This window comes from Chamaea fasciata, unplaced genomic scaffold (assembly GCF_029207755.1).
Source record: "Chamaea fasciata isolate MVZ Bird 193981 ecotype frontalis unplaced genomic scaffold, bChaFas1.0.hap1 SCAF_9, whole genome shotgun sequence".
NCBI classification, from domain to species: Eukaryota; Metazoa; Chordata; class Aves; order Passeriformes; family Sylviidae; genus Chamaea; species Chamaea fasciata.
The window spans coordinates 14,303,818-14,331,781 of record NW_027094094.1 but is presented as its reverse complement, the minus strand read 5'-3'; the positions used below and the strand labels follow the sequence as shown (position 1 = coordinate 14,331,781).

Here is a 27,964-nt window from a genome sequence, read left to right as displayed (position 1 = left end):
CAGAAGACATACAAGAAATCTCACTGTACCATCATGTGCTCCTGGAGAAACTACCCCAAGGCAGCAATTATGCCTGCAATATGTTTTTCCCTCTTTGTCCAGTGCTGCTGTGAAGTTTGAATATTCAGAGTATGGCAAGGATTCCTAGGAGCCTGTTTGGGGGGGGCGGAGGGCAGCCGGGGTGCCTGCAAGGGGCTGCTGCTGCTGCTGCCCCTGTTGCTGCTGCTCCTGTTCCCATAAGAACGTGCAGCAGCATGCCCCAGCCACCCCACCTCAGACAGCACAAGGATCCTTACTCATCTTTAGTATTTTCAAGCTAATTGATGGCTCTCCCGTCTTTTTCCCTGCTCCACATGGTCATGTTTTTAATACTGTTACTCCTTCTGCCTCAGTAGGTTTCTGCTATCCTGAACTGCAGCTCTTTGTGCTCCTGATTCACTCCAGTCCATTCATCTCTTTTTGGTGGCAGAGTGCTGTCTGCTGCTGGATATTGGGTTCTTTGTTTGTACAGCCAGCACAAAGCTGGTGACAAAGGGACAGCCTGTGTCCCAAGGAGCCCGCGTGCTATGGGGAAAGCAGTGAGAGCAATAGGAGTGACAGACAGACAGGATGGCAGAGGTGAGCGTGGCCAGGGGCACAGCATGCTGGCTGCAGGAGAGAAATGGCTGGGGGCGGGGAGAGACGTGATGAGGAAGCTGTTCCTGCTGAGTACAAACCCGCTTTGTTCCCAGGAGGTGAGTCGGACTGGATAAACAGAATGGTCCCGTCAGCAGAAAGCCTTTCCCTGGCTGGATCCCCCACTGGCACTCTCACTGGAACTTGGCTGCACCTCGTTTAGCAGGGACATATTTCTCCTCCCTGTTTTAGCGTCCCCTCTTCCTGACTCTGCGGGGCTCAGGTGGGCTGTGTGTGGCTGTACAGAGAAAGGTGCCCCTGGGCGGGGGGGGGGGGGGGGAGGCGTGTGTTTGCGTTTTGTTGCGTTGTCACTGCGCTCTGTCTGCCTTTTGCTGGGCAGGGGGTTTGACGAGCCGTGCTGAGACGGGACGGGTGTCACCGGCTGGGCGGTGCTTGGAGCGGGGCTGCTCACTGAGCACTTGGAGCCGCTCTGGGAAGGGGGGAGAACGGGTCCCATGGCAGGGAAGCCGTGTCCAAACGGATAGAGCAGGCGCTCTGCTTGTGATGTGGGAGGAAAGCAGCCTGTGCCGAGGGGGCTGGTGGGGAGGACGCCGATGTCCCAGCGTCGCAGAGGGCAAGGCTTGGAAAGCACCGCGGAGAGGTGTTGGCAGTGCTGTCCTGTACCTTCACCTCTGAGGTGAAGGTGAGGAATAATCTTAGTTTCTGGTTGCTTTGGATGGATGAACCTTTCTGTTCCCCTCCTGAGGAATTTGGGAGAAGGCAAAGGAGCAGCTTAAGCTGTAGCACTGCTGCTGCCTTGGTGCGCTGTATTTCCTTGACAGTGAGGCTGAAAAGCAGAAATTATACAGAAGAATGTCCTCAACTTTGAGTGTCCTTCTCAGTCAAGAGTTTAGCCACTTCCAGAGGAAGGGGCAATCCAGGACTTAGCACTTGATGAGGAGGTCTTTGCCTGCTTTCAAGTCTCTTGCCAAGAGGAATTTCAGCCTTGGCTCCCAGAGCCTTGGACAAGGTCTGCACCCTCATCTCAGTCTGACTTCTGCCAAGAATCATGGTGAGACCACCCAGGGGATGTCTGAGCCAGGTACCTAGAAGGCAGAAAGGGTATTTCCAGTCAAGTCTGAGAATGAGGATGGTGGCAGGAGCTTGCCTGAGTGGACTTTGTGCCCCTTCTCTTGCTGGGCTAGAATTCTGGTGCTGGCTCAGCATGGGTTTCCTGTGGCGGTGAGTGGTGTATGGGGAGGGGGATTTCTCTGCCCATCCTGCCAGAGAATGTGTGGTGGGACGTGCAATTGTGTAGTACTGGCTGCCCATCAGGCCCGGTCAGGCTGAGCCCTGCCCCACATGTCAGGGAAATGCTAAGCTTCCTCCCCTCCTCTTGCTTCCTTCCTGACGGGAATTCACTTCCAAATTTCTTGCTGCTTGTCCCCCCTCTTGCAACACAAACACATGATCCTGCAGAGATAGCCAGAGGGGTGGGAAAAGGGGGGTTAGACCATGGGGGCTGCATTGCTGCAGCCCCTTGGCTCCTGCAGCATGTGGTGAGGGGTTGGCAGGGAGCTCAGGGCAGGATCTCCCCACATCTGCCTCTGTGCTCAGGAAAAGTTTTACTTCCTGAGCCTATGTGTGATAATTTCAGGTGTTTCTGGGTGCTGACAAACTTCTCACTGTCTCAGCCTTAGGCGCTGACCTGCCTTCAGACCCTGCACAATGGAGGCTGGCTCCGTGGTGCGGGCAGTCTTTGATTTCTGTCCCAGCGTCTCTGAAGAGCTGCCCCTCTTTGTGGGAGATGTCATCGAGGTGTTGGCTGTGGTGGATGAGTTCTGGCTCTTCGGCAAGAAAGAAGGTGTCACAGGTAAGAGCTGGAAATTGCTGCACGTGGGTCCATAGAGGTGCCAGCTAAATGTCCACTTCATGAACACATCTTCCCTTGGTGGGGAAGAACCTGATTTGATTTACTAAATCTTTCATTTGACTTTGATTGTGACTGAGAGTGCAAATTGCCACTGGTCTCCTGCCAGCTTTGTGTCAACCATTCAGACAGCTTGTGTGTTGTTTTTTGAGAGAGGTTAGTGGAGAGTCATTTCTTGAGGAGATAGGAGCTTCACAATACTGGTTGTTCCAGTCTCTGTGGAGAGACTGCCCATTTCCTGCTGACCTGCTGTGGCAGTGGAAGAGGTTAAAGGAAACAGATGCACTGAGAGTGGAAATGCATCCACTCTGGAAACCAGTCCAAGTGACCTTGTCAGTGGAGATAGAACAACAGTGACCATGTGTGCCCCCCAAGCCCTCTGACTCAGCCCCACTTCTTCCTTTCTGCTTCAAAGCATCTTCCTGCACAAACTGCCATCAATATCTAGGTGCCTGAAGTGGTGTGCAAGTCTCTTAAACTTTTAGGGGGGTGTGAGAAACCTCTGAAGCAGCAGAATCCTCTTAGTGGAACACCAAGAGTCTCATAGTCTCTGTTTAGGCAGCTCTTTCTCATCTTAATCCTGATGTTAAGAAGATGTGTGAGCTCTTGGGGAGATGAAAGCCAGGCCACTTCAAAGCATAAGCCTTGCTCTGTCTTCAGCAGGAGGGTGGGACTGATTTTATCCCTGGCTGTAGAGATGGGGCTGGTATTGTAGGAGCAGTCTGGTCTCTCCTAACAGCCACAAGCTGTCTACTGTCTGAAACAAAGGTGTCAGGAGCACTTCCCTCCTGTGCTCCATGTGGCTGATAAGTGGCATTGAATGAGCATGAGCCTGATCCTGTTGCTGCTGCTGAAGTCACTGAGCAAGGATTATGTGTGCAGTTTTCAACAGAGTTTTGTCTCCCAGCATAACTGGTGAGGTTGTTCAATAGGAGATGAAGCTCTTAAGGAATAACAAACAGATGTGTGTCATAGCTCAAAGATAAACACGCTAAAGTCAAACTGAATGTTTTTAATGTCCTTTAACTCAAAACCCAATTACATTCCTGCTTTCCCTTGGAACAGCTGCTGTAGTTTTCTGCCCAGCTTTCTAAGTTAAAGTTACAGGGAATTGAAAAAGCACTTTGGAATAGAAGCTGTGGAGGTTTCGCAGCCTAGTACTCATTACTCTGGAATAATTACTGTAACTCATGTATAGTAATTCCTTTCTTGCAGCATTATGTTGTTTCCATGTGCAGAGCTGGAAGCTAAGATAAGGAAAAAGAGAGTTGGTTAAAACTGTGAAGGGAGCAGCAGAGTATAGCAAATTCCAAATTGCCTAAACACAGTGTAAAGTTCAGGGTGTCTAGGATATGGGGTTTCCAGGTTTTATTAGAAAATATTTGGTCACGCAGAGGCAATGCTGGATGTGGTATTAGCCCATGCTTCATCATATCCCCTTGCCTCAAATTATATAAGAAGGACATTTTTAGTGGCCTTTGCAGTGGGCTCTGCCATGTTGTGTGCTCTCAGGACTGAAATTAGCGTCTGATGGGTATCATGGGGTGGCCAACAAATGTGCCATGGTGAAACAAATACACAGAATGACAAAGTGGGGAATATCCCTGGAGTCCCAGCAGTGCTGAAGCTGTGACGGAGTCTGAGACTCACAGGTGTGGCCATCCTGAGTATGGCAGCTGAATTCAGTGCTGAGACTGCACAGGGGCCAAGCCCAATGGAGGAAGCAGCACCAGGTGGATATGCCCACTCAGAAGACACTGGTCTCATGATCCAGCACTACTGGATCTCTTAGTCCTCACCATGGGTCTGAGTTGGGAAGGAAGCAGTAAGGGCAGAGAAAACCTAGTATGTCTGTTCCTGGAAGCTCCATGCTGATGGCACAGTCCCAGTAATGCACACAGCCTGTGGTTGCCTGGAGCGAGCCAAGGACGCAAAGCTTTTTGTTCTCTGTTAGCTCTTAAGTACTTAAAATCCCAGGAATTCCTGACTCCCAAACTCACTCTTCTTCCACCAGGCTATTGAGGCACCCAGAGTAACTGGGTATTTTCCTTTAACAAGATGAATAGATCCCAGAATCTGGAAGGCGGGTGGAGATGGTGGTGGGTCACAGGAAAGACTCATTGCTGACAACTCATTCTCCTTTTAGGGCAGTTTCCTAGCAGCTTTGTTGAGCCTGTGGATATTCCCCCTTTGAAGCAGGGAGAAAAACTGTTTGTTTGTACCAATGACTTCACTTCTCAAGAGCCAGGGAGCTTGTCACTGCAGAGAGGTAATCTCCATTCTCTTTCTTTGCTTTGCACCTCAAAAGCCTCACCTGTCCTTCTGGATGGATGAACCTAGTCACAACATCCTGCCTAGAGTGACAGAAGAAAGAGGTGAATCTCCTAATTCCTCATGACATGGGTCATGTCAAATCCACCATGGTCCTCTAGGCTTTTGCCACGTTGATACCAGTTTCTCATGATCTGTCATTACTCATGAAACTCCAAAAATTGGCATCACCTGATCATTGTAAATTTACAACCACCTTTTAACTGACCTCTAATCTCCAAATCTTAGACTTGCATTTGGAGGAGAATGAAAGCTTTAATGCACCTGCACAGCTTGGCAGCCAAACTGTGTATCTTAGATGTACAAGAGGCAGCTGATATTTCATGTCTTAATCCCATCCTGTGCTTGTGTGCATCCCCAGCATGCACTGTGCTCTGACAGAGTGCCAGTCCTCACCCGCAGCCAGGAGGGAACACGGGGAGGCAGGAATAAGAGTTGGGAAGCAATAATGAGAGCAGTTTTGAACTGGTGTGTCTCATTCTCTGCAGGAGACTTGGTGATCCTGGGGGGGTCCCTGGCCTCCAGCTGGCTCCAGGGCCGAAGCAGCTGGGGTTCCAAGGGCTTTTTCCCCTCATCATGTGTGAGGGAGCTGTGCCTTTCAGTTCAGAGACGTCAGCTGTCCCAGAGCACTCTACTGGAGGTGCCTGCCTACTCATTGGGCCAAGCCCGGGCCCTGATGGACCTGTCTGCTCAGCTGGAGGAGGAACTGGACTTCAGGGAAGGGGATGTGATCAACATTGTTGGTGTTCCAGAGCCTGGCTGGTTTGAGGGTGAGCTCAGAGGATGCAGGGGCATCTTCCCAGAGGGTTTTGTGGAACTGCTTACTCCTCTGCGAGCACCAGGAACCTCAGTGGATCCAGAGCCCACAGGGACTTGTGACACCAATGGGACAGTAGAGATGCCCCCCCAAGATGACAAAGAGCCAGGGAGTACTTACGGTGTTGCCCTCTATCAGTTCCAAGCCCTGGAGTCCAAGGAACTGGATTTTGATGTAGGTGACAGGATTCGGATTGTAGGCATTCTGGAGGATGGCTGGCTGGAGGGAGAGCTGAGAGGAAAACGTGGCATCTTTCCACACAGATTTGTGAGGCTGGAAGCCTCTGAGACTTGCAGGGAAGAGGTGAATGCTGGGGATCTGCAAGGTGGAGGCAGTTGTAGATTGACTATCCATCAAGATCCAGAAGGCACTTGCTCTAAAGCTCCTCCTTTGCCAGGGACAAACAGCAGGGAAAAGGAGGATGGCTTGGCTGCATACCCTGAGCCTGCCACCATTTTGTCTCACAATGCAGGGAGGTCAGAGGGTCCTCTTGGCACTGACTTGAGACAGCACCAGGCCTTTCCCAGCACAGGACACCAAGAGCCGCATCCCAAAGGTGCGGTGGGCTCGGTCCCCTCTAATCACACGAAGACAGTCAATGGTGTTCTCCCCTCTGCTCAGCTGCCTCCCCCACAGGGCAACAGGCCTGGCCAAGCAGGTGAGCTGGAGCCTGGGGGGACCATTTCAGCCACCCCAGGAAATTCAGAAACTCAGTCCCTCCCTAAGCATGAAGGAGACAGCCCCGCTGTGCCCTTGCAGGCTCCCCACTTCCCCCAAGATCCTAGTAGGAGCCAAGCAATTTCATCTCCTAATAGCTGGGCAGCATCTCAGGAGAGCCAGAGCAGGTCCCAGGACCTAGACAGTTGGATGGACAGTACACTGGAGAAGTCCAAGCCCTGTTCCAGCTTAAGAACTACCCAGGTGGGCCTGGACACACAGGCTGGGAGCTGGGGGGACTGCTGCCCTCCTGTAGTGCAGGGTGACAGCTGCACAGACCTGGACTCCAAACTGACGGAACAGCTGGCCCAGTTTGAGAAGAGTCTGTCAAGTACTGGTGCAGAGCAGGACAAGGTCTCCCGTCACTTCTCCATCTTGGACTACAGCTCTGAGAAGGACATTGTCCGTGGGTCTCCTGAATCTGTGTCCCACTCCAGGCAGGCAGAGAGGAGAAGGGCCCTGAGGCCACCCCCTCCTCGGCCCAGCAGCCTCGCCACAACTGCTGTGCACATGCAGAGTGGCCCTGTGCCCAAAGGCAGGTCTCTGTCCTTCTCAGTCAAACCCTCCCGGCCTGCGCCCCGGCCTCCATCCAACAGCCAGCGGAAAAATGTGGCCCCTGCACAGCGTCAGCCCAGCACCCCAGAGCAGCGGGTGGAGGAGGGACGTGAGGACTTGACACAGGCAGGATCAGCCTCCTCCAGTTCCATCCTGCTGACTAGAATTGGAGAGGTGGAGCGAGATCTGGAGGCGTACAGCAAGACCCGTGCCGAGCTAAGCCTGATGCTGGAGGAGCAGCAGGATGAGCTGGTGAGAGCAGAGACCATGGAAAACCTTGATTTCTGTGACTCCAACATTGAGAGCCTCAGCATGGAGCTGCAGGAGTTGAGAGGTGAGTCTACAACAGCATGGGATGGGGAATGCTTCAGGAGCACCGGTGCCTCTGCTGTTTTACAGACACTGTTGAAGGCAGTCTTTTATACCCTTTAATTCTTGATTTAGACCATTTTGTAAGCACTGTTGCAGTGCAAATCATCATGGTTTTGCCTTGGAAAATCATGGTGTCTTTGGATATCCCTTTGCCCTGGTCTTCCCCCCACCCCCTTTTCCTTCCAACTGTCCAATCTCCTCTTCCAGCCCCACCATATATCCAGAGTCTTCATCTAATCCACTTCCAGTATGTCCATGATGGAAAGCAAAACCACTGATGCTGCAGTTCCAACCTCCCTGCTTCATCCCCTCTTATCTGTAGGGGAGTAAGCAGCAACTTCAGGGTGGCTTTGCTGGTGGTCCTGCTGTTGAGATTTGAATTGACCTCTGCGCTGTGACTGCCCTCAACCTGTCAGGGCACTGGTTTCCTGTGGTTTCTGCTCTGGTGCTGATAGAGACCAGTGGGCATTTGTTAGAAATACGAGAAGGAGTGCACAGAAGGGGACTGAGCCTGATCTGGGAGTGGGATGTATTAGTGGGCAAAAAGTAAAGCCTGCCCCAGTGCTCCTGACATCCATGGAGTCCAGGACAAGAAAACAGCACTGTTCTGTTGGTAACAGCAACAAAGAGCTTACAATTGTGGCATATCTGTAGCTGAAAATGTGACTTTTGTTCTTGCACCCCAGAAAAAATTATTCAGGAAAGAGGAATTTCCCATGATTATATCAGCACATTTGGTCTCTGAAACCTGAAGATGCCATGTAAAGATCAGTGCTGTTAATTATGTCATACTTGATATTACAGTAGACAAATGGAAAGATGGGATCACATACATCTTCTCCCACAGTCCCTTCCCAGACTTCTCCCAGGAGCTCTGACACTGCAGTTCTGTTACTGAAACCCACGGCGTGCAGGAAATGTGGGCACTGCATGCGGGAGATGGAGTGAAATGCCAACTCCTGCCTGGGAGTTACTCACTCTGACTTCATTGCCTTCATCCTCCCACTGCTTAATCAGCGCTGGGGAGCCCAGGCACTTTGCTGCACGATCATGTCTGAGGCAGAGCATATGGGAATGAAGGCTGATATGGGTGCACCAGGAAAAGAGGGTGACAAGCAGCTTCCACATCAGTGGTGTGCAAAAGGGATGCTTGCAAGGAGGCCTAGAGGATTTGAAGCTAGGTGAAATAACTTGAAGGTAGGAAGAGGAAAATCTAGGCTGAATCTCAAGGGAAATTTTCTGATGAGATGGATCTTGCTGGGAAATGTCTCCTGCTGTCACACTGCTTCCTGGCAGAGGACTGATCCTGTGGAACCTGTTGGTTCCTGGAACTGAAAGTTTTAGGCAAGAACCAATGCACTATCCTGAGGCATCCCCAAGCTCGTATCCTTTCAGTAGTCCTAGGGGATTTTTCTCCAGTTCAAGAGACCCCTCTAGCCCTGTGATAAAGATGTGTCCTACCCAAGCTCTGTCAATGTCCCTTCTGACATATCTGAGTGTGGCCAGAGAGCATGTGTTGGTGGCCCAGATCTACTGCAGCAGGCAGAACAGTAACTTGGTGTTCCATCAGCTCAGCAAAATGTGTTTGTGGCATGCCTGAGGCATGACCTCTGCCTTACCACTGTTGGGGGAACATGGAGACCCTGGAGGCAGAAAAGTTCTCACTAAGCTTTGACCAGCAACCAAAGCAGGGCAGGCATAGTCTTATAGGGGAAATGATTCATAGTGGGAAATCCAGCCCCTCAGTGTATCTTTTGGGAAGCCAAAGGAAGAGTAGGAAATATGTGGTTTTCTACAGCAAATGTTTCAAATCATCGGGTTGCTTTTCTGGTGTGTCTTTTGAGCACACTGGGGTTTCACTGATCACCAGGCTGGGGCAAAACTAGCGCTTGCCCTCCTGCAGTTGGAGAGTCCATTGGTTTTATTCTTGTCTTTTACCAGCTGAGAGCATGGGCTCTGAATTCCTAACAAGTGTTGCAAGAACCTGAGACATGGATGACATCCACAGACTCTCACGCTCTCTGTCAAGGGCATGTTGTGGTTGTCTCTTGGTTTGTTGTAGGAGCTTTGTGTTTGGCATGGAAAATTGGGAATATGTTGTGCCCTGCGGTGAGAGGCATTACTGGAGTGCGTATTTCTGTAGCCTTCTGGAAACTTATTTTGTGTGTTGGCACCAGACTTCACAACCCAGGTAATCCCTTCAAGCCCATTCCTGTCAGCAGGTGGACCAGCTGTTTCTCCTCGAGCAGGGAACCGTGCAGCTGTGACTGCATGGCACTGTGTAGGCACTGGTCTGTCTTGCAGGGAGCAGTTCCTCTCCTGATCTTCGTGTGACTGTGGGTGAGGATTGGGAAGAGGATGGGCTCAGCATCAGGGTTGACTCAGGCGCAGCCTGAAGGCCTCAGTTTTCCCCAGCGAGGTGTGGAGCAGAGCCCAGCCTCTTCTAGACCATGTTGTTTCCTCCATTCCATCAGGGGTGGGAAGAAGAAGATATGGTAGAAGATCTGGTATCTCACCTCTGCTTTGTGGCTTCCTGTGGTCTCACACATGCCCTGTTTCCCTTCCCTGAGGACATTGGTCTCTGGGCAGGGCCTCTGCATGCTCCAGTGCCCTCCTCTTCCCTGCCTCAGAGCTGCCTGCGGAGAGGTTTTGGCAAAGCCGTGGAGCCGGTTTGGGCGGTGAAAGCCTGCGCAGCCTGGCTCGCCTCCTCGCTCGGGGCTGGTTACTGATTACTTGGGGCAGCAGGTGGAGGAGGCCAGGGCTGCCAGCGATTGGGCCCGTGCCTTTGCTGGCTGGTTTCAGGAAGCAGCACCTGCGTTTCACTTGGGACAGCAGAGCGGAGCAGCAGCGTCAGCCTGGGGTTGGGCTCGGAGCAGAGAGTGAGGGGAGTGGGCCCCTGCGCCACACCCCACAGGACTATGTGCACCTCTCCTTAGAGGAAACACTGCATGGAGGATCCGAGCCGGGAACCGCGGCTCCTCAGCTGGGAATATGAGGACTGTTGTGCTGTACGGAGAGAGGACGTGGCTGGCTGCAACGACAGACCCAGGGCAAGAAGGAGGCAGTACCCGGGCAGGCGAGGAGCTGACAGTGGCTGGGACGGTTCCAGGAGACAGGAGGACATCTCTGTGGACCAAGAGAGCAGGAATGGAGACTGTGGAGGTTTTTGGAAGGGAGAGATGCAGTACATGGACTGCAGGAGAGCAGACGATGTTTGGGAAGGCAAAAGACAGGATATAGAGGACAGAAACTACAGGGTGTGTGAGAGGGAGGGTGTTCAATACAGAAACTGCAGTTCTGAGATAAGAGGAGGGTGGAACAGGGAGGACAGAGTACCTGGGCAGCATAGGGAGAGAGGAAGGCAGTATGGAGAGGATAGAGGCCTTGGAGACTGTAGGGAGGGGGGAAGGTGGTATCAGGACTACAGAGATCCTAGGAACTACAGTGAGGATGGAAGACATTATAGGAAAAAGGAACTGTGGCACAGGCAAGAGAGGGACTCTGGGGAGTTTAGGGAGAGGAGAAGGCAGTATAGAGAGGATGGAGGCAATCAAGTATATAGGGAAGGGGAAAAGTGGTGTAGAGATGCTGGAAGCCCTAGGGCATATAGAGAGCAGGAAAGGCCACGTGTAGCTATCAGGGACCAAGTAGATAAAAAAGATGTTGAACGGCACAGGAGGCCTAAAGGCCGTGTCATGGACCACAGAAGTCCAGACAGAGGTGGTGAAGTTCCTGCATTTGCAGTCAGGTCCTGGGGAGCGGGTAGCATGAACCCAGGGTCAGGAACCTGCCACACACAGTTCGAGACATGCGTCGTTGACTCTGATGGCTGTGGGGAGCTGGAAGGAGAAGCCCCAGGGCCTGGGATGCCAGCCAGGAGCAGCAGTGGAGCAGAGCACTCAAGGGTACGCACAGGCCGGCCAGACTGGAGCCAGGTCTGGGAGCAGGAGGCCGAGGAAGCAAACAGGGTGGGCTCTGTGCTGCAGCGAAACAGCTTCTACAGACGGACGGCTCCCAGTGTCCTGCGGCACTCAGAGTTTGTGCGGACCACAAAGAAAAAGCAAGGTACGCAGGGAAATGGTGGGCAATTCCCTTGGGTGTGCCTTCACCCTGCCCTGGCACCAGGGCAGCACTGGGAGTTGGTACACGTGGGTGGCCAGTGCAGACAGGCTCTCACAGGAAGGCTCCTCCCTGGGACTTACTGAAATGAGCATCATGGTCATCACCCCTCTGTGCAGCCTCTGTAGGGGATATTGCGGAGGCCCAGGGGGGAGGGAAGCACAGGTGGCACAGACTCAAGGCTGTCCTTTCTGTTGCTCCTGCATGTTTTAGGTGCACCCTAAAACTTGTGGCCCTGGTTTGTCTGCTCTCTCAGGGCCTTGAGGAGGTTCCTCATGAGGGAAAGGGTGACATGCTGGGCTTATTCCCACTGCCTGTTTATAACCCATCATGAATAGATTCTGTGTGTAGGAACCAATTCCTCACCCTGAGCGTGACTATGGCAGCTTTTCACATGCCGTACAAAGCAGGAAATAGAGGAAGCTGTTGTAGCACTCAGACATATGCAGAAAGCAAGTACTCAGAGTTGTGCAATTCACCTGGGCAGGATACTCAGGCACCTGCATGTTGAGGGGCTGTCACCAGTGGGAATCTCTTGCATCGTCACCCCTCAGTACTGCAGTGGTCCCTTGCCTGTGCTACAACAGTTGCATGCTCTGTGTCCTGGGTCCCCAAGACATCCCTAGTTTCCAGTCCCATCAAATAGCACCCTGGAGCTGGAGAATTACCGAAGTGGGAGGCTTAGGCTGTCTTGGCATGGGTGAAATCATTCTGTTGCCGCTGTGGCTGTGTCAGAGTCAGCTGCAGATAAATTTGTGCAACTTGGCTTGTAGCAAGATTATTGTGGGGGGAGGGAAAGTGGCAGCAAGGTGCTGGGGTCTGGGCAGAGGGGTAGAAGGAGTCCTTCTTGATGGACAGGTTTCCATGTGTCTGAAAACCTGTTTATTCCTGTGCCCTTTCTGCCAGCCACATAGCCATGTGTGTGAAATCTTTGTGAAGTGGGATTGAAATGGAAAGGAAAACTGTGCAACAGCCAAAGTGATGGCAAAGCTGGAGGCAGTGACTACCTTTGTCTTAGCATGAAATCTGTTCTCTGGAGTTACTTGATTAAGCAGGCTGTGCGGGCTGCATTTCTGCACTCTCACGCCACCCCAGAAGGGTGGGACTTTGCTCAGCTGTGTCCCCAGGGTGAGGAAAGGGAGAGGCTTTGTGGTGCCAAGACGTCCAAAGGGCAGCAGGGGAGCCGGGAGGAGGCCAGGAACAAAGTGGGATGGGAAATGGTCCACAAGGCCTTAGGAGGCTGGAGCATTGCTGGCTTCTCCAGCTTTTGCAAGAGTTGAAGGGACAGACTGTGATGCCAAGTGTAAGCCTACGCTCTTCAGGGTTACAGGATTCTTCCCCACTGTGGCAGGCACAGGGGCATGGGAGTAGCTGTGAGAGGTGCAGGGCAGGATGCCCTCATCATCAGCACCAGTGTCTCACAGCAGAACAGGAGAGATGAAAGCTCCAGGTGTTTCAAACACTGTCTGTGCACCCTGTGGTGTCTTTCTGGCTGCAATTGTCTGTTACTTTCCTCTTCTTGCCCTGCTGGGGCACAGTGCTGGACCAGCAACAGCCCTCCTTGGCAGTGCTTTGCTGTTGTAGCTGCCTCAATGAAAGTTCCCACGAGCAGCTCCCCAAAAGAGCTCCCAGTGTGCTTGGCAGCAGACACCCTCCTATGCAGCTGGCAGCAAAAAGTCAGCTTTGGTTCTTGCTCAGTGTGTGCTCCAGGCACTTTTTCTAATGCTGTTTACTTCTCTAACAGGTTCCTCCTCCATCCACTGAGTAACAGAATTTGCGACTTGAAAGCCCCAGCCGAGATCATAGAATCATAGAATGGTTTGGGTTGGAAGAGAACTAGAGGGGCACCTAGTTCCAATGCACCTGCCGTGGGCAGGGATGCCACACACTAGATCAGGTTGCCCAGGGCCCCATCCAGCCTGCCTTGAATACTTCCACGCCAGTAGAGATGATCTTTTCTGTTAGCAGGGTTATCACATTTCTTACAGATTTCTGTATGGTGTAACTGGGTGGCTGCTACTTGGTTAGAGCTCTTCTGGGGTAAGACTCAGATGTGGCTCCCTGATGCATCAACAGGAGAGGCCGCCTGTCATAGTTTTGCTGTTCAGCCACCATCATTCTTAAAGATTTTGCATGCTAATGTGTTGCCATTCAGCTCTGAACCTCGACCTTTTTCTCCTAAATTAGAGCTTTTTAGTTGATGGATATTCTTCTCAGGCAGGTACTGTGATTAAGTCATTCTTCAGTCTTCAATTCTTTGTAGTGAATTGAGTCTAAACATACCCATGTCAGAGACTCACATGAAGACCTTTAAGTGTTTATTCTTCCGGTGCTCACTCATTTTTCAGTTCAGAGTCTTTTAAAACAGTGGACTTCAGAGCTGGGTGAGGCATTCTGGGTGGGTGTCAGCTCTAGTTTACCTTGCTATGCTTCTGTGCCCTTGTCCAAAACCCCAGTGGTCCTCTGCAACATTCAGGGAACTCCTGTTGAATTTTGTCTGATCAAGGCAAAAAATTACTGTCCAGAATACAATCCTGCATGTGGCTGTGTTTCTTGTTCCCATTCAAACCTCCTTGGTTTGAATAATTCCATCTCATTCAGGGTACCCTGGATCACTCAGTGACTCATATACCTCATCTTGATTTGTGATCCTATTGAATTGATCCTCACTTCTCTACATGACAGCAGTGATTTTCCCATTTACTTTATTATGTGAGATTAACTAAATACAGTCTCTGGAGAACCTGTTTAAAAATTCCTTCTTTTCTGGATAGTCTCCACTCCACTGGCAGTGGATTTTCAAGGTTGGGGGTTTTTTGGGGGGTTTTTTTCCTTTTTTTTCTTGGTTTTTTTTTTCTTTTTCTTTCTAGAAAGAAATAAGCAGAAAATTTATTGTATAATTCTACCTTTTTACCAGGTTTGCCAGAAATCATACTCCCTCTGCCTACTTGTGGGATTGCGTCATTGCAGGGTTTCCTTTGTCCTGGATGGAAATAAAGGTCCATTATAAAGTAGCATTTTATTTCCTCATTTAAAAGATGAAAACTGAATTCTACCATCCATGAATTTTTCTTGATGTCTTTCTTTTTTTCATTTTTTTGTGCATCAGAGTTCCTGGTGTGTCTATTATCTGGCTTTCTATGTTCATTTATATATTTATATTTGCTGTCTCTATTGAAGCACAGATGCAGGACAGATTTTTCATCAGTACTGTTCTCTTCGGATTTTTTGAATTGTCTATTTAAAACACCCTTTTAAAGAACTTTCAGCTTTCATTGTTTTGTCCATCAGTGGTTTTGCTCACACTTTTGTTGATGCCCTGCCTCAGCTTTAGCAGCTTAGCTCTTTTACACCATCATATTGCTTCACTTTTTTCTGTGTCAAGGGTTGGAATTATCCTCTGCACACACCGACTGCCATGGAGCTGTCTGGGCAACCAGAGGCTGTTTGGGGCCAAGGTTGTGGTCTTATCTGGCATAGAGACATCCCAACCGAGCAGTCTCTGCATTAGACATGTTTGGGACACCAAGCCGCTCCAGTGGCCCTGCAGAAGCATCCCTGTTCCGCCCCTGTTCAGCTCACTGGTGTATTACCAATGTCTGGAGTGAGGGTTTTCACCCCAGCCAGATCCTGCTCCTGGCAGCGAGTTTAGCCTTTTGCTCAGATTAATTATTCCCTGCCCTAGTTTCATCGCCTCCCCTCTCATGGTCGGCAGTGACTCCTCCCCTCCTGGCCTCTACATACTTCAAATATTTGCAGCTGGTTTGTTTTGTCCTGAGTCACTGCTTGACTGTGCTGAGCTGTGGGTCCGGGGCCGCGCTTGCCCGGCGGCTGTGTGCAGCTCCACCGGCGATTCCTGGGATTGTCCCCGGCGCTGGTGGGCGGCACGGCCCTCTCCAGGTAGCGTTAGCCCTGCCGGGCTGCGGGATGCTGCCAGGTGAGCCCTGAGGAGGAGCAGCTGGGGGGCGACGCGGACTTCGGGGTGAGTCCTGCAGAGTGGTGGACACGCATCCCTTTGGATCTGGGCTTTGTGTGGGTCAGCTCTGCTCCCAGAGCGGGGCAGGGAAAGCTGCTAATTGCATGTGTGCTCCCACTAGGGGGTTGGGTAATAACAATTCAAAGTTTTTGTTAATTGGAAGAAAGTTGATGACTGGCATTTCTCAGAGGAGCAGGATGAGCCGTGAGATTGCAATAGCAAATCACAGCCTCACCAGGAAGGGCGGAGGTAGGAGGAGTGTGCTCCATCTTCACACCTCATTGCCAGGGCCGGGTTAGGAGCTGGTGTTGGATCTTTCATGGGTTCAGCAGGGGTACTAGCAAAGCTCAAAAGCAGGTGCTCCTGAGGGGCTGCTCAGACTATCAAACTGAGGAGAAACAGGAGAACAGAATCTGAATCTCCGAAAATTGTGATCGAGAACATTGTTTTTGGAAATGTATTTCTGAATGCCTATTTGGCAACTGTATCATGGGTAAACATGAATTTGTCACTGGATTGGAATTTGGTGGCTTCATTAAAAATACGAGTCATATTCCTGCAGGCAAACAAAGCCCATTCAAGCTGTGGTAGATGTCTTAGCATCTCCAGAGTTGATGGGCGTGATGAATCGAATTGAAAGGTAACATTTAAATAGAAAATCTGTGGAGTAAAATGGAGATGTGTTTAAAATATACTTTGTAGATGACCAAAATCCACAGCTGTGAAATTGATGGGTTTAGTTAACTGCTTAATAAGCCTCATTTAGAGAGAGCTGCTATTAGACATACAGGAATGTGTGACAAACAGGAAAAAATAAATTCATGACAATTAGCAGAGACAGTATGAAATACAAAAAGTGAGAGTTTTAAATGCATCAGAAACAAACACTAAGTAATACATATTGGTCAGATATAAGAGCGAAATATTACAAATAAATTCTAGTTTTGAATATTTTGAGCTGTAAGTGTTTGGAAAGAAGTAGGACAACTTTTGAGTTCATTGCTGAAGGAGGATGCTGGACTAGTGATAAACAAGAATTCCAGGAGACTTGACTGCAATATAGCTTTGTTTTTGAAGGAATCTTGAAATTTTCAGAAAGAGCAAGAAGGCCAGAGGAGAATTAATTTGTATGAGTTTTCAAAGTCATGCAAATAGTCATACAGTGTAACTGGGTAGAACTGATGGCCAGCATTGTGCCAGGTCAACCAGGCTGAGCTGATGACTACCGTGGGCTTAAAATCTGTGCAGGGAAGGTTTTAATTTCCCTTCCATAGGCAGGGACTTGAGACTTGCCAAAGAAGGGTGTCACAGAGCTGGCAATCTCACAAGTGTGGGGGTTGAATCCTTGCCACAGGGTACTTTCTTTAAGGGCCTGACCTAGATTTACTTGCCTGGGGTTTGCTTGGTGGAGCGTGGGGATCTGCTGCATTTGCCAGCAGTGCTGGGCATCCCCAGCTCTGTTTTGGGGAGCTGGAGCCAAACACATGGTGTGACTGCAATTTAGCTATGGCTAAGGCTGGAAGCACAGCAGAGTTGTTGGGTGGTGCAGTAAACTCCTGAGGTGTCCTGTACAAAACTTAATGTGGTGACATTTTGCCTGGGGCTAAATACGAAATCCTGTTCTTTGACCAAAGCAGATGCAATCTTTTCCATTTGTCTTCCCAAATGCTGCTGTATGGGTCATTTACAGCTGTGATTTTGGCTTGTCTTCATTTTCAAGATTCTTCCTAGCCCACCCCATACAGTAGTATCATCTCACCCGCCCACCCCCTCTGGGTTTCACACACCTGTTTGCATTGCAAATTAACACCTTCCTGTTTCTTCCAGGCTGCCTTCCCACTTGAGCTTGCTCTCCTGCAAAACAAATGCCATGCCTTCTTTAAAATAACTCATTTGTTGCTACTTCATTAACTCTCTGAGCCACAAAGACCTGCTGACTGTATTATCTTAGTGTTTAGTTGTCCCTTCTGTACATTTTTCTGCTCATATCCTGTTCAGGCTCTGAGTGCTGTGTGTCGGGATATCCCTGTGGGTGTTTGTGGAGGATCTTGCGCAGCAGGGCCCAGTCTGCTGCTGAGACTATGCAGATGCTGTGGAAATGCAAAGAGCAAAACTAGTTAAGCTCAGCATCTGCTCTGAGGCCCTCCTTGCAGGTTCCCGCTGCATTGGAGTTGATAAAGTTCATCACTGGACCCTGCTGGAAAGCCAAGATGGCTCTGATGGGGTTAGTCATAAGGATACTTGCCAACAGGAATCAGTGAGGCCTTTTCTTCCCAGTGATTGCCTACTAAATGTAGTGCTGGTTGTGTCACTGGACCCTCCTCCATGGAGCTGGTTGTTTTGCCTCTCCCCAGGCTAAATTTCAAGGCAGGGCAGCAGAGATGCCATCTTAGAGAGACGAGTATCTACCCTCCCACATTGAGGGCATCTGTGTTTCTGCTGGGTTTCCCATTTGCCAGGCTAGCACTGGGAATGATTTTGAAGTTGTTCTTTCTGCAGAGAGGCACAGTGGTTCATCCTCAGCCCAGGCAGCGGTAAGAACTTGCTGTTTGCTGCAGACGCTCCTGCTTTCTGCCGTGGCTGCTCTGCAATGGGAAGGGCCGAAAGGGTTTCGGATAATCATGGGCTGAGTCAGTGTCTCAGCTTGGGTGTCTTTTCTTTCTCGGGTTGTTTCAGTGTGAAGACCCCGGCCTGGGGGAGCAGCGGACAGGATGCTTAGGCTGAGGCACAAATTTTCCCATGCCGTGTTTCATGCTGCCCTGCTGGGTACTGCCATCCCCCTACGGAGCATGGCTGGGGGCTGCTTGCAGCCTGCCCAGCACCTGGGGAGAAGGGGGTGGGAGCATGGGGGTCTCCTGGGGCTGAGCACAGTCAGTGCTGTGGTACCAGGATAAGGCCCAAGCCCTGCTGGGTGTCCCTGCGATTAAGCAGGGCTGAGCCTCTGTTGTCGGACGCTGTCATCGGAGGTCATGGACGTGGAGATCTGGAAGTGCCTGTCCTGCAAAGACGTTCCTAGAAACGTCTGAACTGGGGCATGTCTGCAACTCTGAAAAAAATTCCGCTGGTGGAGGGCAGCTGGGGCTCCGTAGCAGACGGCGCATTTGTGGAATCAGCCATTGACATGAAACGCGGTGCCCGAGGCAGGCTGGCGCTGCAAGGGGCTCCGTGCTCCCTCCAATGGGGGAGAGACCCGAGTGTTCCCGGCCTCAGAGGGGTGGCCAGGGAGGGGCTCTCCCGGGCCCGGGAGGCGCGGGGGGGAGCTCTGTGGCCGCGGTTTCGGTCCGAGGGCACAGCCTTTAAACGCAGGCAGGTGGGGCAGAGAGCGGCGGGGCCCAGGAATCTGCGGGGGAATAAAATGTCTCAATGGAAGCGGGAGGGGGCTGGGCCGGCCCGGGGCCGCAGGTGGCACAGAAAACCAGGAGGAGAGGCGGCCGCGGGGGTCTGGACGGGGCCGAGGAGGGCGGCCCGCAGCCTCGGGCCCTGCGGGCGGGGCGGCCCTGCCCGGCCCCATGGCTGGGCTCCAGCTCCAGGCTTTGCCGGCGGCAGCACCACTGCGCTGCCCGGGGTCCTCCGCGGCCATTGAGATGGAAATGCCCCGGGCCTGGAGAACGGAGACCTTGTTCCCAGCCTGAGGGAGGGGCGGCCGCCATTGCCTAGTAGGGGCTTCCCTCCGTCCGTGTCCGCAGCTTCCCGGAGCCGCGGAGCTGGAGAGCGGGGTGGGAGAGGACCCAGGCCCCGGCCGGCAGCAGGGCAGACCGTGCGGAGCAGGTTTGTTGCTCCCCACGCCGGTGCCAGGGCTTTGCGGCGCTCCTGGTGCTGCGAGGGTGGGCGGTGGGAGCAGCCGCGTCTCCCTACAGCCCTGGGGTTGGCCCCTCTGGAAAGGCCCTTGGCCTCTCAATAGCGCTCTTTCTCAGTCTCATGGGTTACACGTGTAGCAGTTCAGGTGCCGTTTGTCTCCTGTCCTTCCACCCTTGCTGGAGCATGCTGATGTCGCTTATCTGTCTTGCAGAGATGACTCTCCTGTCCTCCCAGACACCATCCCTGGAGCCATCCTCGGCCACCACTGAGAGTGCAGAGCAAAGGATGCTAGAGAAGAGGGCCAAGGTTATTGAGGAACTGCTCCAGACAGAGCGGGACTATATCAGAGACCTGGAGATGTGTGTGGAGAGGATCATGGTGCCCCTGCAGCAGGCACAGGTAGGAGCTGGGAAAGGAGGGGAAGCTGTGGTGTAGCACTGGTGGATTGGAGTGAGCATACTGAGTCCATTTAGTTCTCAGAGGTGACTGGAACCCATAGAGGAAATGGACGCTATTCTGAGGGGAGAAGGGTGGTTCCCACAGCTCCCTGCACTTGTTGCAATAAGCCCATCTGCTTTGAGATCTGGCTGGACCCTCATCCGTGCTGGGAGCAAGAGATCTCTCATCAAGTACCACAGATTGAGTTTTTGGGGGCGGGAAAAGTTTCTCATTTGGTTATTGGAAATAAGATATGGGGTCTTGGCATGGGGACAGATTGAGTGGGAGGAAAAAGAGAGAACCAGGTGAGCAGAGGCAGGGGTGGAATTGCTGAGAAAGAGAAGGACACTGTGATAGGACACATAAAGGGGACTGGGGGTTAAGGGAATGTGTACAGGAGTCACTGTGATGAGAGGAGGTTGCACCAGGTGCCTGCTGTGAAGCTGAGGACTCATGGGTTGCAGGAGGGCAGTGGGGAGGTTGTTGAGTCTAACTGGGACATGTTCCCCATCCAGGACATCTCTTTTCCCATTCACTAGATGCAGAACATAGACTTTGAGGGCCTTTTTGGAAACATCCACATGGTAATTAACTTCTCCAAGCAGCTGCTGTCCACCTTGGAGGCTTCAGATGCCATTGGTATGAATTCTGCTGTTACCTTTTCTCAGAAGGCGGGGATGGGCATTGCTGGTGCCGGGCCATAACAGTTTAAATGGTGGGAGAGGATCAGTGGGACTGGGCTTTGTCCCTGCTGGTCCCCATTGCCACTCATCAGTCCAACAGCAAAGCCAAGGAGATCTGTGTTGCCCAGGGGTCACTGTGCAGAGACACAGTACCTGTGGCCATCTGTGGCCCTTTGCCCCAAAGTGCTGCCAGCTTGAGCCATTCATGCCTTGGGCTGCCTGTGCCTTTGTTCTGTGGCTCCTGCAGCCACAGAACACTCTGTCTCTCCTCCTGGGAGACCTGGATTGATGGAGCTCTCTCTGTTGGGGCGTGATGAGGAGGGGTTCTGCGTGCTGTAGTAGCACTGTCTTCTTGATCTGTGTGTGGAACGGGGACACTGGATGTCTTATCAAGAGACACACCAGTGGTTTTTGGAGGCAGCTGGGGACCAGGAGACACTGAAGTCCTGCCTTGCTGCTGTCTGCAGGGCCAGTGTTCCTGACACAGCGTGCAGAGCTGGAGAGTGTCTACAGGGTGTATTGCCAGAACCACGATGAGGCCATTGCACTGCTGGAGACCTATGAGAAGGATGAGAAGTTGCAGAAACTACTTTTGGACCTGCTGGATAGCCTCAGGTTTGAGCCTCTTCCTGTGGCAGCCACCAGGCTAGGACAGGGGAATCAGTTTCCAACATCCCTGCCCCTCTGTCAGCAGTGTTTAGACAGTTCAGGTGGTGGCTGGGGAGGGTCTGACAGTGGCACTGCACAGTTGACCAGGCTCTGGGTTCAAATGGCACCGTGCCTCAATGCACATGTGCTGGGAAACCTGTAGACCCCCTTAAAATCTGCAAAGAAGCCACCAATGCATGGAGAAGGTGGCATATCCTGGACTGAGGGCTCCTGTTCCCCAAACCCTGAGCCACCATGGCTGCTGAGGAAGGAGCTGCTTTTCCTGGCTCAGTGAGTGCCAGGGCTCCAGCTTGTGGAGGTAACTGTCCTGGAAGCCGGTAATGCCGATGACTGCTCTGGGAGAACGGGGCTGCCCACTGTCTTGGCAGCCTCACTGGGAGGGCACAGACACTGACTGTGGGATTGCACACCTGCACCATTAACCCTTGCTTTTCTTTGCTTTTTGGCACTCTGTGGGCTGGCAGGAGCCTGTACAGTGAATGGTAAGTGGGTACTTCCTCTTAGTCCCTGCTTGTCTGTCTATGTTGGTCTGGCCATTCCCCTGTAACTAGCCTTCTGCCACAGGCTGGATGCATGCTGTGGTGCCCTAACAGCGCCTTGTGGATGCATGACTGGGAGGAGAGGGGTGTTTGTGGCATGATTGCAGCAGAGGCAGTGGGTGGGCTGCACAGGTAGGCAGCACAAGGGATGAGGCAAGGGGAGGTCTTGGGCAGGAAACAGAATTTGGAAGTCCTCAGCCCCAAGGAGCCAGGAAAGACCTGCAGTGACTGTGGTCTTGCAGTCAGTCTGTCCTGCACTGGGGGACAGATCTGGGCGATTGGTTGGTGGAACAGCATCTGAAACAAGTGGCTCTCTGGCAAGTATGAGGCTGTGCCTCTGTGGGATTTCATGGTGGGTCTGGTAATGAAGTTGGTCCTGGCTAGGTAGTATCACCTGCTGTGAGTGAGGAGCAGAAACCTGGGGTTGATCTGAGAGCACCAGGAGTTCAGGAATGCAATGAATTTGAACATAACGGTGGCTTGATTTAGGGAGTACAGTTGATTGAGAGGCATTGGAGTTCTGGATCTGATTGGCACTGGTTTTAGGGGGCAGAATGTGTGTGGCAGAGCTGGACTGACACCTGATACATCTCCTTTGCCCTGACTTTCCAGGGGTTGCACAAACTACATTAACCTGGGCTCCTTCCTCATCAAGCCAGTGCAGAGGGTGATGCGGTACCCACTGCTGCTGATGGAGCTGCTGAGTGCTACCCCTGAGGCTCACCCTGATAAGGCACCACTCACAGCTGCTGTCCTCGCAGTCAAAGAAATCAACGTCAACATCAACGAGTACAAGCGCCGGAAGGACCTGGGTGAGGAGCTGGGCAGTGCTGGGCACAGAGAGACAGGCATGGGTGTGCTGAGGTTGGTGTCTGCTGGCCACTGAGCCTTAGCTTACAACCACAGCCATGGAGGAACTCTCACTGCTCAGAGGAGTTTGGCCCCATCACCTTTGTAACTGCCCTTCAAGTAGCTGCCCCTTGTGAGCAGATCCCCCTCTGCTTCCTCATGTCCAGCCCACCTGGCTCCCCCAGCTCTCCTCGTGGATTAGGAGCTCTGCTTCTCCCACATCTCTCACGGCCTTCAGGCACCAAAACTAGACACAGTAGCCAAGTGTGGCCTCCCTGGGGCTGAACAGAGGGAGAAAATTACTCCCTTTGATACCTGCTGGCCAGCCTCCCTGTTTTCCCTTGGAAGTCCCTGGTTTGTGCAAATCTTACAGTTTAGTCTTTCCTCATAGCTCCACTGCAACTGAGGTGACATAGGCTGCCTGTAATGATTGCTTGTTTTGCTAAAGAAGCAATACAGATACCTTCTGTTTATCCAGGGACTACGCCATCTCCTATGTCATTTTGTGCTGGCACTATGCATAATCCTGTGGAGGAGGTTGAATGGTTTGTCTACAAACTGTAGGGCATCTCAAGATCAAACTGGTGGCACCATGCTGGATGGGAGGTTATGATACAATACTTTACAAGGGCATGTAGTGATAGGACTGGATAATGGCGTTAAACTGAGAGAATTTAAATTTAGATTAGATATAAGGAAAAAGTCTTTACAGTGAGGGTGGTGAGGCACTGGATCAGGCTGCCTGCAGAAGTTGGGGATGCCCCACCCATGGAAGTGTTCAAGACCAGATTGGATGTCTCTGCCCATATCAGAGGGGTTAGAACTAGATTATTTTTAGGTCACTTCCAACCCACGCCATTCTGTAATGATATGTGGGGTTCTTGGAACTACAGGGGCTTGGGGAAGAGGAGAACTAACAAGTTCATTATTGATGAGGCAGTGTAAGACATGGGTATTTGTGCTTACAAGGGTTTTGATTTCTGTATCAATCTCTTTAGTGCTAAAGTACAGAAAAGGTGATGAGGATAGCCTCATGGAGAAGATCTCCAAGCTCAACTTCCACTCTATCATCAAGAAATCCAACCGTGTGAGCAGCCACCTCAAGCATCTCACAGGCTTTGCACCCCAGGTACTGTCCATCAGGTGCACTTGCACCCTGCAGTGCTTCTCCAGAGGTACCTGCTGTCCCTCCACACCCCTTCCCCCCTGCAGCTCTGATCCAGGCCAGCGAGGCAGAGTGAGCTTAGGGGCTGAACCACCCATCTCTGCTGCCCAGCTTGTGGGCAGGAGAGCCCCACATCTTGCAGTCTGGGAGGTGCTGAGTCCTGCATCGCCTCCCTTGAAACACTTTCTCTCACAGCTGAAGGATGAAGCCTTCGAAGAGACGGAGAAAAACTTCCGGATGCAGGAACGTCTGATCAAGTCCTTCATCCGGGACCTTTCCCTCTACCTGCAGCATGTCCGGGTAAGCCAGTCTGGGTGTGATGCCAAGCCTGTGGGACTCTCCATGCACTGCCCCTCCTACCTGTGTGGTGTTCCCCTGCAGTGCCTGTGGCCACAGCTCCTGCCTCAGCTCTGTTGGGGCTGGGTGGTCTGGGCTGCCATGGGAGCCCCTTCTGGGCAGCAAGCATGGCTCAGCTGTGTCTCCCTGGTGCAGGAGTCTGCGTGTATGAAGGCATTGGCAGCAGGGAGCATGTGGGACCTGTGCACGGAGAAGGGAAGTGGGGACTTGGACCAGTTCCAGAAAGTGAATCGTCTCATCAGCGACCAGCTCTTCTCCAGCTTTGTGAGTGAGGCTGTGCCCCTTGGAGGCCCACCCTGGGGGTCTGCTGCAGATGGGCGGGCCCTGGGAGGCTGCAGGGAGGGTAACCTGGGAGAGCTGTGAGAATTCCTGCTTAGCTCTGCCCTCCTGAGAGCTTTGATGCCTGGCACTTTATGAATGTGCCTGTTAGGTACACATTTTTTCAGCACTGTCTGAAATGCTACAGCACTTTATGCGAGTGGTTCAGGTACTTTGCATAGAGTTACCCATGCTAGCACAGTTGTGTAAGATTATAGAATCATTGCTGTTGAAAGTGTCCTCTGGAGCTCCAGTGGGTGCCACCAGGAGACAGTCACTATACTGTCCTGGGGAGGTTGTGTGCTGGAGAGCAAGCTGCTGGCATTCACAGTGGGAGAGAGCACCTTGTCTCACCTTCTCACTGCACCTCTGCCCTCCAGAAAGAGCGGACGGAGCGGCTGGTGAGCTCGCCCCTGAGCCAGCTGCTGAGCATGTTTGCGGGGCCCCACAAGCTGGTGCAGAAACGCTTCGACAAACTCCTCGACTTCCACAACTGCACCGAGCGAGCGGAGAAGCTGAAGGACAAGCGAACGCTGGAGGAGCTGCAGTCAGCCCGCAATAACTATGAAGCCCTCAATGCCCAGCTGCTGGACGAGCTGCCCAAGTTCCTGCGCTTCGCCAAGGAGCTGTTTGCCAGCTGCGTGCGGGGCTATGCTGAGGCACACTGCGACTTCGTGCGCCTGGCCCTGGAGGAGCTCAGACCCCTGCTGTCGGTGGGTTCCCACGGTGCAGGCAGCACCCTGGGCTCAGACCAGCACTAACCTGAGCAGGGTTTGTCCCTGAGCCGTACTGGGATCTGTCACATCGTGGGGAAAGCTGCTACTGCAGTTTCAGGCCACAAGTGACTTTTGGAGGGCTCCTGTGGGATGGTGTCGGGGCAGGGATTGCCAGGTTATGTTGCAATTGTGTGTAGAAAGGTCTTGGAGCAGTGGCAGGAGAGCATTCACCTGGGAGAATCGCAGGTCACAAGTTTGAGAGCCACTTAGAGCTGAGTTCAGACAGGACTGTAAACCTGGGCCTGGTGCAAGTCACAGGCAGAACTCAGACCCCTGCCATGGTCTATTCTGTAGCTCTTGGCCACTTCTCCCAGCAGCTGTTTCATGACCAGGATCTCCAACTTTGCTCTGGTTCCAGTTGCTGAAGGTGTCTGGCAGGGAAGGGAACCTCATTGCCATCTTCCAGGATGAGCATAGTCGAGTCGTCCAGCAGCTCCAGGCCTTCACCTTCTTCCCAGAGTCCCAGGCGGCTCCCAAGAAGACTTTTGAAAGGAAAAGCATGGAACGGCAGTCTGCCCGGCGGCAGCCCCTCGTTGGCTTGGTGAGCTCCCTCTGCCTGGTCAGGGCTTGCAGAGCCCAGGACAGCCACTCACACCTGCCTTGTTCCTCTGCAGCCAACCTACCTCCTGCAGTCAGATGACACCCGAGCTGCCCTCCTGGCCCGCTATCCCCCAGAGAGTCTCTTCCAGGCAGACCGCAATTTCAATGCTGCCCAAGACCTGGATGTCTCCCTGTTGGAAGGGGACATTGTGGGTGTCATCAAGAAGAAGGACCCCATGGGCAGCCAGAATCGCTGGCTCATAGATAATGGGGGTAGGTGGCTGTTCCCTGCCCTTAGTGCTTGCTGTGAGTCCCCTGCTCTGGTCTCCCTGTGCCCCAGTCTGAGCTCCCTTCCTCTCCCTCTCTGCAGTGACGAAAGGCTTTGTGTACAGCTCCTTTCTGAAGCCCTACAGCCCCCGCCGCAGCCAGTCGGACGTCTCTGTGGGCAGCCACTCTTCCAACGAGTCGGAGCACAGCAGCTCCTCTCCCCAAAGCAACGCCACGCTGACCTTCAGCCCCAGTGGGGCGGCCGTCACCTTCACTCAGAAACCCCTGCAGGACTCTGTCTCCCCGGCAGATGTGTACCAGTCCCCACAGCCCCCACTGGAGGTGGACTCCCCCTCTCTACCCCAGCTTGGCTCTGGTGACAGGACAGCCCCACTGGCTGCTTCAGTGGCATCCCAGCGCCACTACAGCCGCCCCGAGCTGGGCTGCAGCCCCAGCTCTCGCAACGGGCACCCCACCAAAGCACATCTCAGGCCCACGCCCTCGGTGGAGGACAGAGACTCTGGGCTGGAGAACAGCGAGTCAGAGGGCAACCAGGTGAGTCTTCAGCCACTCTCATGGGGCTGGGGATGCCAAGGGCTAACTGCTTTGTTTGGCTGGGGACTGAATCATCCTCCTCCCTAGAAGTGACCAGGAAGATGTAGCAGGTGGGGTATGAGACCTTTTCTTCTGACAACAGAGGTGCAGAGACAGAGAACTGGGCTTCAGATGGGGGTGGGCAGAGGCCAGGATGGGGCCAGGGCTGTCGCTGGGGAGAAGGACAAAAGCCCACACATCCTATGCAGTGTGAGATTAAGGCTGTGTGGTATGACCATCTAACTGATGCTCTCTGCTTGTCTGGCAGGTCTACTATGCTCTCTACACCTTCAAAGGCCGAAACACCAATGAGCTGAGTGTGTCAGCTAACCAGAGACTCAGGATCCTGCAGTTTGAGGACATCACCGGCAATCAGGAGTGGTGGCTGGCCGAGGCCCACGGGAAGCAGGGCTATGTGCCCTCCAGTTACATCCGGAAGACGGAGTACACGTGAGGCAGCGGACAGAGCCTGCACCCCATGCCTTGTTCCTGCTGGGACTGCTAGGGTCTGGGGGAGGCTGGCCAGCCCTGCAGCCCCCACCGCTCACCCTTAAGGCTATGCCTCTCACAGCCGTGCAGTGCTCCTGGGCCCATAACACTGGCTGCCATTGCCCCTTCAGGGGAGGAAGAAGAGGGCTGGCCAGGTAGGCAGGAGCAGGCAGCTTGTGTGAGGGCAGGGGTGAGTTCACCTCTGAGGTGTGTTTAAGCCTCCTGTGTCCAGCCAGGAACAGGGGAGCAAAGCTTGGGGCTGTTGCCTGCCCAGAAGGGTAAGGCTTGACTCAGGCTGAGGAGCTGCTGTGGATTTAAATTGTGGAAGGCTAATGCTGAGTTTCTGGAGATTGTCTTTAGTCAAGTAGTATTAAAAGCAACCCAGACTTTGTGAATATGCTCCCTGTGCAGCAGGAGCCTGGTCTCAGCTGTCTCTGCAGGACTTGGGGTGGGACATTTACACACTGCCTGGGGAGAGCAGCTCTGAGGTTTGCTGGGAGTAATTGAGCTCCAGGCCTGGGATGGGTATGGCCTCTGAAACCCTCACAACAAAGCCCCCAGCAGGTGCCTTCTCCCTGTGCTTGGTCTCCCAGGCACTTGGCCTTTCCAAGGTTTGCCGCTGCCAGCAGCCATCAGGTTCTCATCTTTCAGGTGAGCCAGAAACGCAGAACACCATACCTTTGTCAGCACAGTATTGGCTGTGCCCAGGACTCATCTTTGCACTGGCATGCCCACCTGGCTGCCCTGGGCTGGGGCAGGGCAGAAGGCAAAGCACAAGCTGTCCTCCAGCCTGGTTTCTGGGGTCTCTGACCAAAATTGCCTCACATGTGCTTTCCTGCACGGCACTGGAGAGGGTGCTGACATTCTGGAGTGACAGGACCATCTCTGGGAGGTCTGTGGTGCCTTTTTCTGGGTTGGTGTGTGATATTGCTGCTGCCATGTCCTGAAGGGAAGAGGTTCCCTTCATGGGGCAATGTTTGTATACCCTGTATGGCTGTTCTGCAAATAAAGATTTGCCCTTGTGTATAGAATGTGCCTTTGCAAGTATTG

The 27,964-nt window shown here is 52.6% G+C and overlaps 1 protein-coding gene across 4 annotated transcripts in view; it reads left to right on the top strand.

The window, feature by feature from the left end:
* DNMBP (dynamin binding protein) overlaps positions 1-27,945 on the top strand; it is a 34,078-nt gene extending 6,133 nt beyond the window's left edge. The window contains exons 2-17 of one of the 4 annotated variants that reach the window (XM_066191137.1): positions 2,310-2,488; positions 4,692-4,814; positions 5,365-7,299; positions 19,442-19,629; positions 20,208-20,307; positions 20,819-20,966; positions 21,485-21,502; positions 22,172-22,371; positions 23,407-23,537; positions 23,769-23,873; positions 24,066-24,194; positions 24,629-24,961; positions 25,383-25,565; positions 25,639-25,837; positions 25,935-26,386; positions 26,694-27,945. In XM_066191137.1, coding sequence (XP_066047234.1) covers positions 2,344-2,488; positions 4,692-4,814; positions 5,365-7,299; positions 19,442-19,629; positions 20,208-20,307; positions 20,819-20,966; positions 21,485-21,502; positions 22,172-22,371; positions 23,407-23,537; positions 23,769-23,873; positions 24,066-24,194; positions 24,629-24,961; positions 25,383-25,565; positions 25,639-25,837; positions 25,935-26,386; positions 26,694-26,879 — 4,575 coding nt within the window. In that variant the 5' untranslated portion in view covers positions 2,310-2,343 and the 3' untranslated portion in view covers positions 26,880-27,945. Of the gene's footprint in view, positions 1-2,309; positions 2,489-4,691; positions 4,815-5,364; positions 7,300-10,018; positions 11,403-15,368; positions 15,439-19,441; positions 19,630-20,207; positions 20,308-20,818; positions 20,967-21,484; positions 21,503-22,171; positions 22,372-23,406; positions 23,538-23,768; positions 23,874-24,065; positions 24,195-24,628; positions 24,962-25,382; positions 25,566-25,638; positions 25,838-25,934; positions 26,387-26,693 lie in introns of those variants that run through there. The other 3 variants (XM_066191138.1, XM_066191139.1, XM_066191140.1) reach the window with 3 other exon arrangements.
* The last annotated feature ends 19 nt before the right edge of the window (positions 27,946-27,964 follow it).